We start from the raw sequence: 17,274 nt of genomic DNA on the forward strand, positions 1-17,274 counted from the left end.
TAAAGTATGAAAAGTCAATCAACAATCAATCAACAAGTATTTATTAAGGGCCCTTTATATGGCAAGCACCATGCCAGGTATGTGGGATACAAAGACAAAAATGAAATAGTCCCTGCCCTCAAGGAGCTTACATTCCATGAAGAGACAATATATGTACACATACAGATACAAAATGTATATAAACAATAAATACAAAGTGATTTTCTGGAGCAGGCCCTAGCAGTTGGGATCAGGTAAAGCCTAGGTAGGAGGTGGTATTTGAGCTGAATTTAGTTTTGAAGGAAACTAAGGATTCCAAGAGATGAGGAGAGATGGCATTTCAGGCATGGGGGTAGGGAGTGGGGAGAGGAGGCATCCTGTGCAAAAGCAGGAAGATGGGGTATGGTATGTTGTATATGAGGACTAGCTAGAAGGCTAATTTGGCTGGACCGTAGAGTACAGGAAAGAAAGTAATGTATAGCAATTCTGAAAAGGTAGGCAGGATATATGGTTAGGGTTATCAGGTATGGCTGGGTTGTGAAAAGTACAAACAGAGGAATTTGTATTTGATCTTAGATGAGATGGGGAGTCAGTGGAGTCTGGCGATCAGAGGAGTGACATGGTCATCCCTGTGCTTTAAGAATATTACTTTGCCAGCCATGCAAAGGATTGATTAGAAAGGGGAGAAACTTGATTGTTTTTCATCTCCTTTCCTTTCCCTCTTGGAGTCATTGGCTAAAACAACAGTTAAAAGATAGAGAAATAGAACCAACCCAATTGCTTTTTGGGAGCCCTGGTGAGACTGCATGAAAGAGAAAGGCTCTTGTCACAGATCCATGTAGTCCCAGGATCTCCCCTGTAGAGTCATTCTAAGTTTTTTGCAGGGTCCTTTGAAATAGCAGGATGCTAAAATATGTGTAAATGAAAAACACGGTAATTTTCATGGAATCCCAGAAAAAGGCCCTGGATAAGATACCTAGAAGGCACCTGCTTATCCATAATGGGCTATCAGCAAGGTCTACGCTTGAACTGTCAGAAATAGAGGGTCTGGGTTTTTGGGAAAAACTTTAGAAAGGCATGTCCCTGAGTTCTCTCCCAGGAAGAAAGTGTCTGGAGACTTTGTGTTTTGATGATGATAACTATGGCTATTAGTCCTAATTAGAATTCCAGTGAGAATTCAGTGTGGAAATTCAATTCCAGTCCTCTGGGATAGATCCCAAGAGAACAGCAGCTTCTGCCAAGTTTGACTAATGTAAATGTAGAAAAGACATTTCCCTTATTTGAAACGAGCAAAACTTTTTCTCTAATCGAGGACTGTGCAGGGGTCTGGCTTGAAACAAAACTGCTGGCAAAGGAATTTTGTATCTAATGTTGGAAAGTGGTTGATCCACTAGTTAACTTGCAAACGTAGACATATCAGAGTCCTGGCACCTAGACAGACAAATATGTCTTTGCCTTTTGGCTTTTGGCTTTTGCCTTTAATCCTCCAGGCAGATCTGAAAATCTGCATTTGGGTTTTCTGGATACACTCCTGAGACTGATAATCCAAAAACTTTCTCTCACTCTGATGAAGCCACTGAGGGTAAGTTGTGCCCATTGGAGTCAGTGACAGGTCTAAGGCAAGGAAGTCGAGGCAGGGAGAGGGAAGAGAAAGGGAACAGAAGACTAAGAGAAGAAGGTGTAGAGGGAGAGACTAGGAGAGAAAAAAGGAAGGAAAGAAGCATATTTGGTAGCAAACAATAGCACTGAGTGCTCTTCTTCTCAGCCAAGGCATGGTCATAGTACAAAAAAACAAGAACCCTCTCCTTCCTTCTTTACCTTCAATTGCAGCTCTTTGTATCTCTTGGACATCCGAATGAGCAATTTCTCACCATTAATCACAGCAGACTTTTCTTGGTAATATTGTACCATTGCCTGGGCAGCTTCAGTGTAAGCCATTTCCAGAAAAGCCTATACCAAAGAAAAAAAATACTTATTGGACTCATGTGTTAGCACTTTTTATTTGTTATTAAGAAGATCAGTCTTGGCCCCCAACCAAGGTGGTTCCGTTACTATGGAATCAAAGGCAGCTTGTTTTAAGATAGTCACATTGTAAAATCATTCCTTACTTGAGTCCCATGGTGTAGTGGAAAGACCCCTGCATTTGGAGTCAAGGAATATAAATTTGACTCCCATCTTTGCTACCTACAACCTGGGCCTCAGTTGACTCTCTTGTAACATGAGGCTGGATTACATGACTTTAAAGGTCCCTTCTAGCGTTAAATACCTGTGCCATTGCACTGACTGTTTCCCATGCATGGAATGCTCTTCTTCCTCAACTCTACCTCTTAGCTTCCTGGGCTTCCTTTAAGATTCAATTCAAAGCCCTCTTCCTACAGGAGATTTTTCCCAGGCCCCCCAGCTATTAGTGACTTCCATTCTGAGATCACTTTCCATCTACCCTGTATATATCTTGTATGTACCCACTTATTTACATGTTGTCTTCCCTATGAGAATGTAAGTTTTCTGAGGTCAGGGACTTTTATTGGCCTTTTTTTCGAATCCTTACTAGATAGCACAGTGTCTGGGCACGTGGCAAGGGCTTAATAAATTAATAAATGCTTAATAAATGCATGATCCTATGATTTTATGGCAGTTTATAATAAAGAAGCAAGGCACGCCAGAGGAAACACTGGACTTGGTATAAGGAAAAACATGGGTTCGAATCCTGCCTATGATACTTATAATAGCATCACAGGTTTAGAGCTAAAAGGAATACAGAAACTATCCAGTCATTTTATAAATGAGGAAGCTTTGGACCATATGACTTGTAAGGTCTCGTCCTGCACATGCTTAGCTATGCAAATGTGGACAAGTCACTAAATCTCTCTAAGCCTCAGTCTCCTGAAGATAATACTACCTACAGTACCTATCTCACAAGGTTGTTTAAGGATGAGGTATGTCCAATGCTTTAAAAACTTGAAGGTGTTGTATAAACACCTGCTATTATTAAGTTTACAGTATGTTAAATCTTAAATATGCATAACTAACTTGGGTGACATAATGCAAAAGTGATTCTCCTAGGATCAAGTCTATCGATAAATATTTCCTGAGTATCCCTTTATGCTAAGCACTAAATATTTTATATTATTAGTGATGGTGATGGTGTCTAGAGACATAATTATAAGCCCACAGTATCCGAATCCTGAGCGTCTGTGGACACAGAAATCATAGAATCCTAAAATGTTATGCCTGGAAGGGATTTTGGAAATCATGTAGTATAACCTCTTCATTTTACTAGTGAGGAAACTGAGCCCCAGAGAAGGGAAATGACTAGGCTACCATCATCACAAATGACATAGTTGCAGATCCTGTATTAGAACTAATTTCTTCTGAATTTAAGTCTGAAATGCATATGCCTGAAGTTATAGGACACAGGCAAAGCCTGGAAGTGTGTTTCTTGTGTGTCAAGAAGAAAGAAAACTATTTTGTTGACCACTTCACATTTTCTTCTCTCTTTAACTCCTCCCATAAAACATTATGGGTGTGTGGGGGTAGAGGTGAAGATATTTCTTCTGAGAATCTGTCTACCTGGTGTTTTTTGACTGATTATTTTGACCGGGTTAACCTGTTTGTTTATTCCAAAAGCTTTAAAAAAAATCAACTAAATTGACTGAAATAAATTCAACCCTACTTTCCATGAGGGTTGAGGAGGAAAAGGCATGGGTGACTAGGAAGCTCCAAGAGTGAGCACCTTATCTAAGCTCGAAGCCTTTCTCAAACCTTTGAGTTGAATCTCTTGTGACAGATTCAGGGGGGAAAATGTATATGAAATCCTTTTTAAAGAAAAAAAAATTAGTTTCTTATTAGCTACTTTCTCTGTTCTAGGCCAGCTCATAGCCAAGTGAGAAGGACTACGCAATCAGGTGCCATAGGTCAGATTCCCAGCCCTGCCAACCAGATTTCTATGTGATTTTTATATGTAAATCCTCTAGTAGTGCCAGCTATCAAGTAGAAATAAAAAAAAAATAGCGAATCCACAGCAGCACAGGGAATCTCAATGCATTTATATTGGAAGTAGAACTCTAGAACCTTTAACCAAAGAGAGTGGCCACACACCTTAGGATGAGCAAAATAAATGGAGGAATATTTGTGACTGAGTTGCCAAGTTTTATGAGGAACTGTGATGAGGAAAAAGAATCAGGGCCAGTGGGGAATCACCATAGAGAAAAGGCTTCTTCTTGCGTATCATGACTCAAAGGTAAAAGCAAGAATTTTTTGACTCCTATCAGAAAATTAATACTCCTTTTTGTCTTTGGAAATGGAGCTAAAAAATACTCAGTCCCCAGAATACCAGGCACTTCAGGAAATGTAAGATCATTCACTGGTTCTGCTCCTCATGTGTAAAGGGGAGCAGTAATATACCTTTTAATAATTTCACACTCTTCCCTGTGCTGGCTTGGGGCTGTTGGAAGAGCTAGATGTCAGAGAAAAGAGAGTTGACAGCTATCACAAAGCACTAATTGATAAAACCTGTTCCCAGTCAGCTCTTGACTGGCTCTAAATTCAGCCTAACACATCCAAGGGGTTGATGTGGAATATAGTATTAGCTCTGTGGGTAGAATATGGGGCTCCTGGGGCCAAGGTCATGGTTTCTATCTTTGTTATGGGCTCATTAACATTTCTCTGTTCACTGGTCACAGACCCTACCCCCAGCCCCAGCCACTGGAGACTTACAAAAAAAAAGGACAGAGTGAATTATGGCTTCAAGTAAAAATCTCAACCACTGGAAAGGATAACTTTAAGTGAATTTTCAGCTGGTAGTGGTGAGCTCCCTATACGGAAGGCAGTACTTTTTAGTTAATGTCATTCTTATCTATATAAATCTTATACAATTTTTTCTGCTTTTCTAGCAGATTTCTTGTATTTCGTGCAAAAGTACAGAATACAGCTGAAGGGAAAAGGAAAGATAAACAAACCTGATTGGTAGACTTCATGAGAATATAATTAGTTACTTTTCCAAAGGGGAGTCCCAAGTTAATGACATCATTCTCAGTGCAGCTTCCTTCAGGGAGATTGCAGATGTGTACCACTCGGCCAGCAGTGACTTTCCGCTGTGAAAACTAATGGGAACAAACGGTAGTGCTGGTCTTCAAAACATACCTCATTCATTCAGTCAGTCATTCGTTCTTTCATTCAGTCAACAAACAGTGGCGAAGTTCCTGTCCTTTATAAAGCCCTATACCAAGCTGAGAGCGATATAATGATAAATAAAATACAGCCCCTGTCTTCAAGGAACATGTAGACTAGCAGAGGAAGCAAAAAATAAAAAAATTCAAAACAAAATACGGGTGTACAGAGCATGAACAAGTCATTATGAAAGCTCTGAGAAAGGGAGGAAAATCTCTTTTGATTTTAAAAATCAGTGGAAGCTTCATGGAAAAGGGGGGTATTTGATCTAATCCTCTCTCAAGACTAGATACCTGCCAGCCTAAGTAGTATGACATGATTTTTGTGCAGTGCATAAACAAAGAAAAGTAATCTGTTTCCATAAGCCCTTGCTTGAAGACATTAGAACAGAACTTCTCAGAGGGCAGATTGCGTCTTTTCTGTGCTGACAAATTCCAGTTAATTCAATTCAATAAACATTTATGAGGTACCTAAGTGCAAGACACTATTCTGCACACCCGGGATAAAAAGACAACAAATTACATAGTCTCGGCTTATGCTCAAGCACTTTACATTCTACTAAGAGTGTATATGACTTCTATGCAGAGAAGTATAATACAAAGTAGTAGGTGATTGCTACTAAAGAGAGAACTAGATAAAATATTCATAAAAACTTGAGGTAGGAGAAAATATTTTCACACTTGGGGATTACAGAAACTTTCACCGATGAGTTAGCACCTAAATTGCGCTTTCGAGAACTGTTGTGAAAGGCAGAGATAAGGAGGGTACACATTACAGGCAATGACACATGAAGTCATGGAAATGGCATTTGAGTTCAAGGAAATACCAGTAGTTTAATTTTGTATGGAACAAAGAATAATGTCCAGTTTGGCTTGAAGGGGAGCAATGTAAAGTAAGCTGGAAAGGTAGACTGAAGATTGCCTTAAATGCCAGGCTAAGGCATTTCTGTTTTATCTTCTAGACAATGCGGAGCCAAGTGAAGTACTTTAAGGGAGACTGTTGACTTTTTTTTAGACCGTGCATTAGCAAGATGGCAGCTGTGCAAAAGAAAGACAGGAGAGATAGAGAGTCTGGACCAGGGACACTAATTAGGAGATTCTTATAATAGTCCAGGTGGGAGATAATGAGAGACTGAACTACACTGCTGGCAGTAAGGATGAGAGAAAAGGATGGATGCAAGAGATCTTATGAAGAATGAATTCCTGAGACTTAGCAACTGACTGTATAGGAGAAGCTGAAGGAATCAAAGATCTGAAGTTTCAAGCCTGGACAACTAGGAAATTAATAAAAAATAATAATAATATGCATTAAGGTTTACAAAGTATTTTTATAAATATCTCATCACAACCCTGGGAGGGAGGTGCTATTATTTACAGATCAGGAAACTGAGGCAGACAGAGCTTTAAGTCACTTGCTCAGGGTCACAAAGCTAATAAGTGTCTGGGGCAGGATTTTAACTCAGATCTTCCTGAATCTTAACCCAGCACTTTTTCCACTGTGCCACCTAGCTTCCACTTAGATAACATTTTAATTTAACTATTAGTAATAGCAATAACAGCTGGCATTTATACAGAAGTTTGCAAAGTGCTTAGTATCCATAATCTCACTTGAGCCTGACAACAATCCTGCAAGATAGGTGCTACAAATATTATCCCTGTTTTTCATGTGAGGAAACTGAAACTCAGAGAGGTTGACTTTCCTGGGGTCATACAGCTGGTAAGGACAACAGTATAAGAAATAAAATTTGACCTCAGGTCTTCCTGACTCCAAGTCCAGCATTCTGTCCACTATGGAATGCTGACTCTAAAGTGGGAAAGTGGGAAGATGAGTTCAGCTCCAGTCATGTTTCCACTTGAGGTGCCACTGGGGCATCCAGGGGGAGATTCTGGGTGCAAGGATGGGGGCAGAGAAGACAGTGTGAAGTCATGAGCACAGTGATTATTACTGAACTCATGGGATGAATAGGATCACTCAGGAAGAGAGTGTATTGAGAGGAAAATGGACTGCAGGATGGCCATAGTGGACATCCATACTTTGGGGGGTCAGAAAAATAACAATGAACCAGTCGAACCAATGAACCAGCAGCTGGACAGTCAGGAGAAGCAGTGCCCCAAAAGCCCAAACAGGAGACTTCTGAAGTGTTGATTGTCATGGAATGGTCCAGGGAGAGGAACCTTTAGAAAAAGTCATAGGATTTAATAATTACAACACTGGTGACCTCTGAGAGAGAAATCTCAACGGAGTCGTGAAGTTTGAAGCCAGATAGCAAGACATCAAATGGTTGGTGAGGGAGAGGGGAGCATAAACCATCCTTCTGGGCAGCAAGGAGGCATAGTAGCTAGAGTGCCAGGCCTGAAGTTAGAAAGACCTGAGTTCAAATCCAAACTTGGACACTTAACTAGCTGTGATACCCTAGGCAAGTCATTTAACCTCTGCTTGCCTCAGTATCTCAATTGGAGAAGGAAATGGCAAACCACTCCAATATCTTTGCCAAGAAAACTCTAGTGGGGTCATGACGAGTCAGACACAACTAAAAGCAACTTAACAACAACAGCAACAATATTAAGGTAGGTGCAGGAGTTTAAAAAAAAGGTTTTTTGTTTGTTTTTCAATGGATAGGGAAGACCTAAGCATATTTGTAAACACTGGGAAAAGAGCCCGTAGATAGGTAGAGCTTGAATATGAGAGAGTAATAGTTTTTATCTCTGTTATGTACAGCTTATTTTTTGAAACTTATATTAAATTTAACATGATAATAGCACCTGCCTTGCTCATCAGTGTCCTCTTCTGAATTTACTTCTACTCTCTTCTGTGTATTTCTAATGTGGCATTGCTAGTCTTTTCTTTCTTTTCTTATTTTTTTTATATCACTTTCACTACCCCCCTTTCTCTTCTCATAAGTCCCTAATAAAAGCCTACCCTTGTAACAAACAAACGTAGTAGGGCAAAATAAATTCACACATTGTTTATGTCTAAAAAGGCATGGTTGTTTCTGGAGATGGATAATATTTGATGTGGCAAGCCACTAGAGGAAATGAGAAGGCATGGGTTTTAGGGTACCAACAAAGGGATTAGTTTTGGTGAGGAGAAGGGCAACCTCATCCTGGAAGAGCAGCAGAAGTTGTAGAAAGATTGCAAAGCAAAGAGGAGAGGAATTGAGAGAACTTGGGTCAGATGGCCTCAATCTTCTCAATAAATTAGAAAGAAGATCATTCCCTGAGTGAAACTTGAGGATGGGCGCAGGATGGAGGAGTGAGAAGACCATGCTACCAAAGACTAGAGCTTTGGAATTGGAGTCAGAGGACCTCAGTTCAACTCCTGGCCCTGCTGATTAAAACCTGTGTGAGAGTGGGCAAATTATTGAACCTCTTAGGGTCTCAAATTCTCATCTGTAAAAGGAGGGGGTTGGACCAGGTAATCTCTCAGGTCCCTTTTGGCTCTAAATCCACGATCTATGAAAAGCCATTGTGAGGAGTAAAAAAGAGCATTCTTCATAGATGAAAAAAAGGATTGCGGTGCAATGGTGAGACCCAAGGTGGGTTCAGACAATATGAATTTATAGTAGGCCCAGTCCATATGGTCCTCCAACAGCTTTTAGCTATTCAGAAGTAGGATCCAAGAAGGGACAGTATGATAGGAGTGCATGAGGAGATGGGTCAGGTTCCTAGGGTTTGTACAGTGAACGAATAGGGAGGAAGAATCCATGCCTGCACACCAAGGCCCACATATATAAACAAAGACATTCAAAATGATTGATAAAAGTCGTTAAAAAAGAAGCTTCCAAAGGGCAGGAATTATGTCCTTCTTATGCTTATAATGTTTAGCACATATCAGTAGCTCAAAAAATACTGAGGCATGAGTCTACTCTATGAAACAAAAAGACTCATCTCTAAAAACAAACAGGTTACAAGATTATACTTTAAATTTCCATAGCTAAAGTAAAATCTTACTTCAAACTAGGATTTAGGTCTGGGTTGCCTCCCCCCACCTCTCTCTCTTTTTTTTTTTTTTTGTGAGGCATGAGGTCAAGTGTCTTGGCCCAGAGTCACACAGCTAATAAGTGTTATGTGTCTGAGGCTGGATTTGAACTCAGGTCTTCCTGACTCCAGGATTGGTGCTCTATTCACTGCACCACCTAATTGCCCCTTGGGTTGCCTCTTATGTAAAGATAATAATGTAACTGGAGATTTGTGCAAGGGCTATTACTTGGCAATTCCATTTTGAAAAGGTTTTATTTCTTCTTTGTACTGAGGACAATTAAATTCACTAAAAATTCCTCTTTTGGAGTTTAGTCTCAGATAGGAGGCTAAGTGCCTCACATCATACCTCTTCCTAAAGGGACTCAGACATCAATTGCTCTCCCAGTGGTAACTATTTCCCAAAAGTGGAAAGACCAGTCTGCATGTTGTTAATGAAGTTCCCAAAGCAATCACCCATCTCCCTTAAGTGGAAATGGAGCTTTCTGCATTCTGTGCAAAGACAGATCTACACATGTAAGAGGTATGTAACTGAGCTGAGCTAATGACATTTAGAACCCTTCTGAGGAGAAGGATGGGAGTGCCCTTTTAAAGAGCTCTGGATCTCAGACCTCAATTAGAGTGAGCAGTTCAAAGCAAGATGCAAATCAAGTGAGTTTTCAAGATCAAGTTCAGCAAAGTGGTTTCTCATTTGGGTTTGGCAAGCTGGGAGCTGGTATATGTCTTTGTGCCCAACTCTTCTGTGGTCAACATACAACTTCACTTAGGCAAAGTTGCTATCTGCACTATGAATGAAAAACAAAACATACCCCAAAACTCTGTAAAGATTTTAGCACACCTGTCCTTGCCCCACTGCCCAGTGATGAGGGAAGTAAAGAGCAGTATCAGCTTCAGAGTTTTCTCTCTAGCTTGAAAGAAAATTCTGAGTTCTCATTCCCACATTATTAATGCAATCACTGCTGGCTAGGCTGGAATATCCACCTCCCAAAGAATAAATACCTTCTAACACACCATTAAGTCAATGAAAGGCAATTAATCACAGGGGTAGAAACTAACACAGGAAAGGGGCCAAAATGAATTGCCTGTAAAAAAAATTTTTTTTGAATTTAACAAATATATATTTCAGTACCCTTGGGTAAGTTCTAAAATCCCATTCCTCCTGGAAACTTTCCCAGACTAACGAAAGGAATGGTGATAATAATAGTTTTCTCGAATCTCCTTTATCTAAATAGGAAATTCCTGTGTCCCCTTTTTTGACTACCACCCCAGTTCCACTTAGATACACAATTGTTCCACAATAATAACAGCAATAATATCACATATTTATGTAGTGCTTTACCTACAATAACCCTGATGGAGAGATAGTACACGTATCACCTCCATTTTATCGATGAGCAAAATGGGGCTCAGAGGAAGTCAAATGATTTGCCCAAGGTTAAAGGGCTAGTAAGTGACAGAACCAGACCTCAAACCCAGGTCTCTTGATTCCATGTTTGGCACTTTTTTCCCACTAATACCATGTTGCATGCATGCATGTATGTATATGTGAATATATATGTATGTTGCATGTATATATACATATAATCATACGTGTATAAGATCACCTTTTAATTTATATTCCTTATGCACTTCTTTATGTCAGAAGGGATCCTCCTTGGGCACCCCGATAAAATTATAAGCTCTAAAAAAAGCAGGAAATACATCTCTGCAATTTTTTTTCACAAAAAGGTATTCTGTTTTCACATCATCCTGAGCTACTCTACTTGATTAAATGATTTTCTAAAAGCAAATACAGTGCTTACAAAACCCGATAAGTTGAACTATTAGTCACCTAGCCCAAGCTTTTCAATTTACAAGTGAAAAAAATGAGTCCCAGAGAAGTGAAGTGACTTTCACAGTTAAGTTAGTCAGCAGTAAATTTTGGACTAGAATTCCAGTCTCCAAACTTCCAGTCCAGTGCTATTTCTACCACTGTGACATGGTGCCTCAATGTACCTGCCTGATTAATTTTCCTTGGATCACAAATAACTGCTTTCTTTGCTTAGTTATTTCAGCCTTGAACTTTAATATCTGTATGCTACACTGAGATCAACCAAAGACACATGTGTGTGCCGATACATGCAGGGCTTGTTTTCTTTGGAATTTTCTTTGTGGGATACTTCTGTCATGGTTTAAAGGTGGCAGGGTTCTGGTCCTCACATCCTAATACATATGGATTCCACAGAAGTCCCAGGTGTTAGATGCACGTGAGAGTGGGACACTGAGCTGCCTTCAAAACTCTCCTGCTCAAGATATCAGAAAAGTAACCCCTGTACCAACAAGAATGACACTAGGGATTCAGGTTAGAGTATCCCTCCTGGTAGAAACTGGAAGCTCTGGTTTTTACATTTGCACACATACTGGTTACTCATTTAAAACTGGGCACTGCACTGCTTCTAAACTGGTTTCTGAAGCTCCATGTGCCTGGTTCTCAGATCATTCAACTTGCCTGCAAACTTTTTATAGATGGGTGGAAAGTAAGGACAGCAAACAGACCAGGGCATGTAGATTTCAGAATCTTCCATTGCCTGGACTGACATGCAGGAAGGGATTAGGCTTTGGAGACAGGTTCAAAGAGTTCAATTAAAAGAACTCATCTACCATAAATTACTGTAAAAATTTGGCTAAGGCAACGAGCTTCAGGAATCTAGGGAAGGGTTGCCCTTTCTCTCTGAAGTGTCAATTCCAATTTCAACAATTTGTTTCACTCCCCTAAATCTGACTTCCTTCAGTAGTGGCCTAATTTCATTCTGACTTGAACCCCATGAACCTGTGCTAATTTGTGTGTAGAAATCACCTCACCTTTCTAATATGTGAACTGAATGACCCCCCAAAATTGAAATAAGTCTTTCTTTCTTTTTTTGTGAGGGCAATTGGGGTTAAGTGACTTGCCCAAAGTCACACAGCTAGTGAGTGTTATGTGTCTGAGGACGGATTTGAACTCTGGTCCTCCTGACTTCAGGGCCACTGCTCTATCCACTGAGCCACCTAGCTGCCCCCAAAATTGACATAAGTTGATGCCAAATTGAAATGCGATCTCTAAGAACTGATAGAATGTCATCCAGTATTTTATTCAATGGATTAGATGAAGGCAGAGATAGGATTCTTGTCAAATTTGTTAATTACATTAGATTGAAAGTGATAGCTAACACAGTGGATGACAGAATCAGGATCTAAAAAGATCCTGACAGGCTAGAAGAATGCCCATCTAACAAGGTGAAACTTGATAGGGATGTGTAAAGTTCTATACTTGGGCTAAAAAAAATTAACTCCACAATATAAGGATGGATGAACCAGTGTGTGGCTAGATAGCACCTCCTATAGAAAAGATCTGGGGGGTCTTCGTAGATGGGAGGTTCAACAAGAGTCAGCAGGGTGACATGGTAGCCAAAAAGCTCATGCTATTCTAGGCTGCACTGAGAGAAATATAGTTCTTTCCCATTCAGATTCCTTCCAAACACTAGAGTTTCTGTGATTCTGGAAGCCCCTTTAAATTAGACAACTACCTCATATAGCATTGAATATAAACATCAATTGAATATAAACAACATCTTATCCTTGTTTTGAGGCTATCATACAATTAGCCAGTGAATATGAATTCTCGAGTTTGGGACCTTCTGAAAGATTTCTAATCACATTAGTATTGGTGGTCTATGATGTGATCAGTTTTGGGGGGCCAAAATTGTCTGGAAGTTCTTCTACTAACTTTCTCCAATATGTCCATTAACTATTTAGAATCACTAAAAAGTTAGAGCCAGAAGGGATCCTAGAGATTGATTACCAGTCCAACTCCACCATTTTATAGAAACTGAAGCTCAAATAAAGGAAATAACCTGAAATGTAGCTAATCGGTGGAAGAACAGTGGATACAGCCAAGGTTACTTGGTTCTGAGTTCAACCGTCCTTCTGCTATATGATGCTTCATAAAAAGACAAAATGATATCCTGTTGTGAAGAGACAAAGGCTAGATTGTTAATAGGTGAAGATTCACCTTTGGCATGAAAAGCAGGAGGCTGGAATTTATTCACAACCAGTTCACAAACCAGTCAAGGTCTCCATTTGAAGCCAGAAGTTCAGAATGTAGTAAAGCAGATATAAAGGTGTCAAGACAGAATGGAGTAGATGGCTGGCATTCAGCACCTGTACAATAGTCCCAAAGTAGGGATGTGCTGGTAAATGTTTAACAACTGACTCTGAAAAACTAACAACCATATGCATGACAAACTTTTAGGTTTAGTGTGCTTTATTTACATTTTCTCCATTGCTTTCTTAAGTCTAGACAATCAACAAAATAACAAATCAAGCTCTGACATTTGCCTATCTCTAAGATGCAGATGCTCACACTGGAAACAACAGCTGGCTCATGACTAATTTGAAGTATGTATATTTTATCCCTTGGACAATCTATGGCATCTTTGCAAACCACGACTTTTCTCTGTGCTTTATGTATCTTCATTTATGTGAATGCTCTAATGCTTAAGGTTCTGGAAAGACAAAACCAATACTAAGAGCTGTCTAACTGCAGTAAGACCTCAAATGTCCCTGAGTCAGAAGTGCCTCAAGCTCCAGCACCATGCACTAAATAAACACTCTGCAGGCTGTGAAAACCCAAAGGCCATTTTATAGGGACAGGCAGCCCGTCACTCTGCACCTACCTCTTACAGATGCTAGGAAGCTATTTACAGCCAAAGAGGGCCCAGGCAGCCCCTTCCAGAAACTTGATTACTCTGTTTATGATGACTCCAGAGCCAAGTAAAAACTCCCTGCTGTTCTATCCATCAGCAGCAGCTTTAATGAAAGGTATAATCATTTCCAAGCCCCTACCCCAGTTGGTGAAAGACAAGATGCAGACTGCTTCCATAATCTATGAACATAATCAATTCCACATAATCTTTCCATAAGGCCCAAGACAAATATGAAAACACAAGGCCAAAGTCAAGAGATTTTGCCCCATTATTCCTATCAAGGCAGTTGCCTTTGCAAGAAGGATGGTGGAGACAGGTCTCTGATATTCACACAATCCAAAGGTAGATTTTTCACTGTGACCCATTAGATTTCCATGTTCCTACTCAAAAGCAGTGAGACTTAATGGTAGCAATTGTTTGTTGGATTTTTTTTGCTCTATAACAATAATGATTGTTCACTGTTAAAATGTGAGCTCTATTTTGTTGTATTTGGTTGTATTTCATAAAAGTTGCATGCAAGTAGATTTGTACAGGTTGAACAAAGTTGTTTATAATTTAAAGGAACCCTCTGATGAGTCCTTTGGTGAAAGAACCCTTTTGTAATGGGGATCTTCCCTCCCAGTCCCTATCCCCCTTACCCACTTATCTGCATCTAGCTGTACAGTGAGGAGGTCTGGCTACATGGTGACTAAGGTCCCTTTCTAACTCCAAAATCCTATGGTTCTGCAAACCAAATAATTGTACATTAGGTGTTCTTAAAGATGGCGCACACCTGTATTTGGTTCACTCCAGCAAACTGAGAACATTAAAGGCAAGTAATCTGATGATTTAGTCAGGGCTGATTCAGAGACCAACCACAGCAAATTGACACTTGTATAATTCTCTGGATAATAGGATCACAGAATGTTAGAACTGGAAGGGAAATGAGAAGCATATAGCCCAACTCCCACATGATACAAATGGGGAAACTAGGGTCCCATAAGGAAGGTAAGGAGATTTACCCAAGGTTATTCCACTAGGAAGTGACAGGATGGGGGTCTGAAACTTCTTTTGAGTCCCAATAAAGGGGCAGCCCAACCCTCGGCTATGTGGAACATGGTCAGTGGACACCTAGAATTCAGATCTACAGGTTCAGTAACCAGCAGCAATGCCAGGAAGAGGGAACAAAGCTATTTCTTTGCATTGTATGCAAAAGGACTTCAAAAACCACAAGGTTTCAGGAGGAAGCTAGGTGGTGCATTAGATAGAGCACCAGCCCTGAAATCAGGAGGACCTGAGTTCAAATCTGGTCTCAGACACTTGCCACTTGCTAGCTGTGTGACCCTGGGCAAGTCGCTTAACTCCATTGCCTAGCCAAAAACAAAACAAAACAAAACAAAAACCCCCATAAGGTTTCTATCTAGATGCTGAGTGTCTTTATTGCCCTAATAGAATGACTTCACAGAGCAGGGAATTACCAAGTTGCTTAACACATAAATAGTGTTGCAATTTGAGCATTCACTGATTCATTCAAATATTCACCAAACACTTACTGCATACCAGGCACCCTCATTCAGCATTTTTCCCATTAAGCAATATCTTGTGTGCAGTACTTAATGAATATTTGTTGAGTTGAATTAAAAATCAGAAGGAAACAGATGCTTCCTTTGCAAACTGACTACAGGTATTCCCTTTTCTTAAGAAAAGAAAGTCACAGATATCTTTTGTTCTTATATCACCTTCATTTCCAAATGTACCTGTCTTCCCTTCCCTATCTATCAAGCCATACCTTGGAACAAAGAATAAAACATAAATAAAAAAGAAAGAGAACAAAAGCATTTCAACAAATTTAACCAACATATCAACCGAGTCTGGGATGAATACAACGTTCCAAATCCATGCTCACTCATCTCTGCAAAGGAAGGGAAGTTAAGTCCATGTTCTTATCTCTTTTCTGAGGCCAGGCTTGTTCCTTATAACTATACAGCATTCAGTTTTATGTTTTTATTCTCTCATCGATATTGTTCTAACCATCGTGTATATTGTTTTCCTGGTTCAAGGCAATCTCTTTTTAACTCTTTACATTTCATCAATCCACTGATTTAAAGCTGCCTAATAAACTCTTATACTTCATTTTCTTGTCACTTTGACCACACATTCAATGTTTTCTACAAATGTCCGAAACAAGTAATAGTATAAATCAGGATTTGGGCTCATAGAGATATACTCTATGATGTGGCCTGCAAGAACATATCATGTCTACATGAGGGTATTACCAATATTAGACAGTCAAACACTCATAGCAGGGTGTGCTAAAAAGACAAAGGTCCCTCTCCCTTAGAAGTTTATAATCTTTTATTTAATTTTACTTTGCCTAGTTCTGTAAGTTCATTGGCAAGTTAACATGGAGAATTCTCCATGACCTCTCTATTGATGTAGATCAGTAACTGCTAGGCAATCTTATAGAATTATGTGAAGCATTGCAACGTCAAGGGACTTGGCCAAAGATCGCACAGCCAGAAAGTGTCAGAGGTAGGAAGTGAACTCAGGTGTTCTTGAGTTTAAAGCTAGTTCTCTATGATACCACACTGCCTCTCATGGGACCTTATAGTCTTAAAGATTTAAGAGAAGATACAGCTACTCACACACACAATTTAAAAAACAGATACATCTGCAAACATATATATTCACACATAAGACCCACAGTTTAGCCAAACATATTTTGTTTAGCTTTTTGCTTTCCCAGACCCTGCCTTGTATTTCAGGAGAGTGAGAGAAGAAGAATGCTTTGGAGAAATGAGGAGGCTCAAGGCAGGAAAGGTTAAAGTAAGAGCTAAAGAATAGAGAATGAGCCAATGAATTAGGACACTGTAGAAACTGGAGGGATGGAAGAAACTACAGGAGCTGACAGTGGAAAGCAACAGGGAGTAGGAGTTATTTTGGAATGAAAGGCAGGCTATGAGGAATAGGAAAGGAGCTAAAAAAATAGCTTTTATCAACAACTAGTTCTCTAGGTACCTCAGAATGCATCAATCCATAGCTTTTATTTTATTTTCAGATATATTTTCCTTTCTGATTCTGGTGTCTAAGATCACTCTCTTCTGGGACATGCTCCATTTCAGAATAAAAGCCAAAAATCATTTCAGGAGCCACAAAACTTTAATATGTTTTTTCTAAGGCAGTGTAGGTCCCAACTAAATATGTGAATGAAAAATGGAATAATTGCTTTTGTATATTCTTTCCCCTTCCAAGTACGTGTGTCAAGTTTTCTCTCTCTGAAACTAGCTGTACCAAATTAAGTTATATATTACCCTCTGGTGATATATCCTTCCAAACTACATTAAGCCACATCTGCAACACATTCACTTCATCCAACTCTGGAAGCAGAAAGACATATAGCAGAAAGACTGTGTCCTTTTTTTGTCCAATACCACATATGAACAGGT

At 39.7% G+C, this 17,274-nt stretch overlaps 1 protein-coding gene across 1 annotated transcript in view; it reads right to left on the reverse strand.

Moving 5' to 3' along the window:
* Nucleotides 1–17,274, reverse strand: part of RBM20 (RNA binding motif protein 20) — a 239,187-nt gene that overhangs the window by 39,589 nt on the left and 182,324 nt on the right. The window contains exons 6-7 of the mRNA XM_020988006.2: nt 4,938–5,081; nt 1,798–1,929 (exon numbers count right to left, since the gene is read on the reverse strand). Of these exons, the coding sequence (XP_020843665.2) occupies nt 1,798–1,929; nt 4,938–5,081 (276 nt within the window). The remainder of the gene's footprint in view (nt 1–1,797; nt 1,930–4,937; nt 5,082–17,274) is intronic.

This window comes from Phascolarctos cinereus, unplaced genomic scaffold (genome assembly GCF_003287225.1).
Source record: "Phascolarctos cinereus isolate Bilbo 61053 unplaced genomic scaffold, phaCin_HiC Scaffold_3;HRSCAF=262, whole genome shotgun sequence".
NCBI classification, from domain to species: domain Eukaryota; kingdom Metazoa; phylum Chordata; class Mammalia; order Diprotodontia; family Phascolarctidae; genus Phascolarctos; species Phascolarctos cinereus.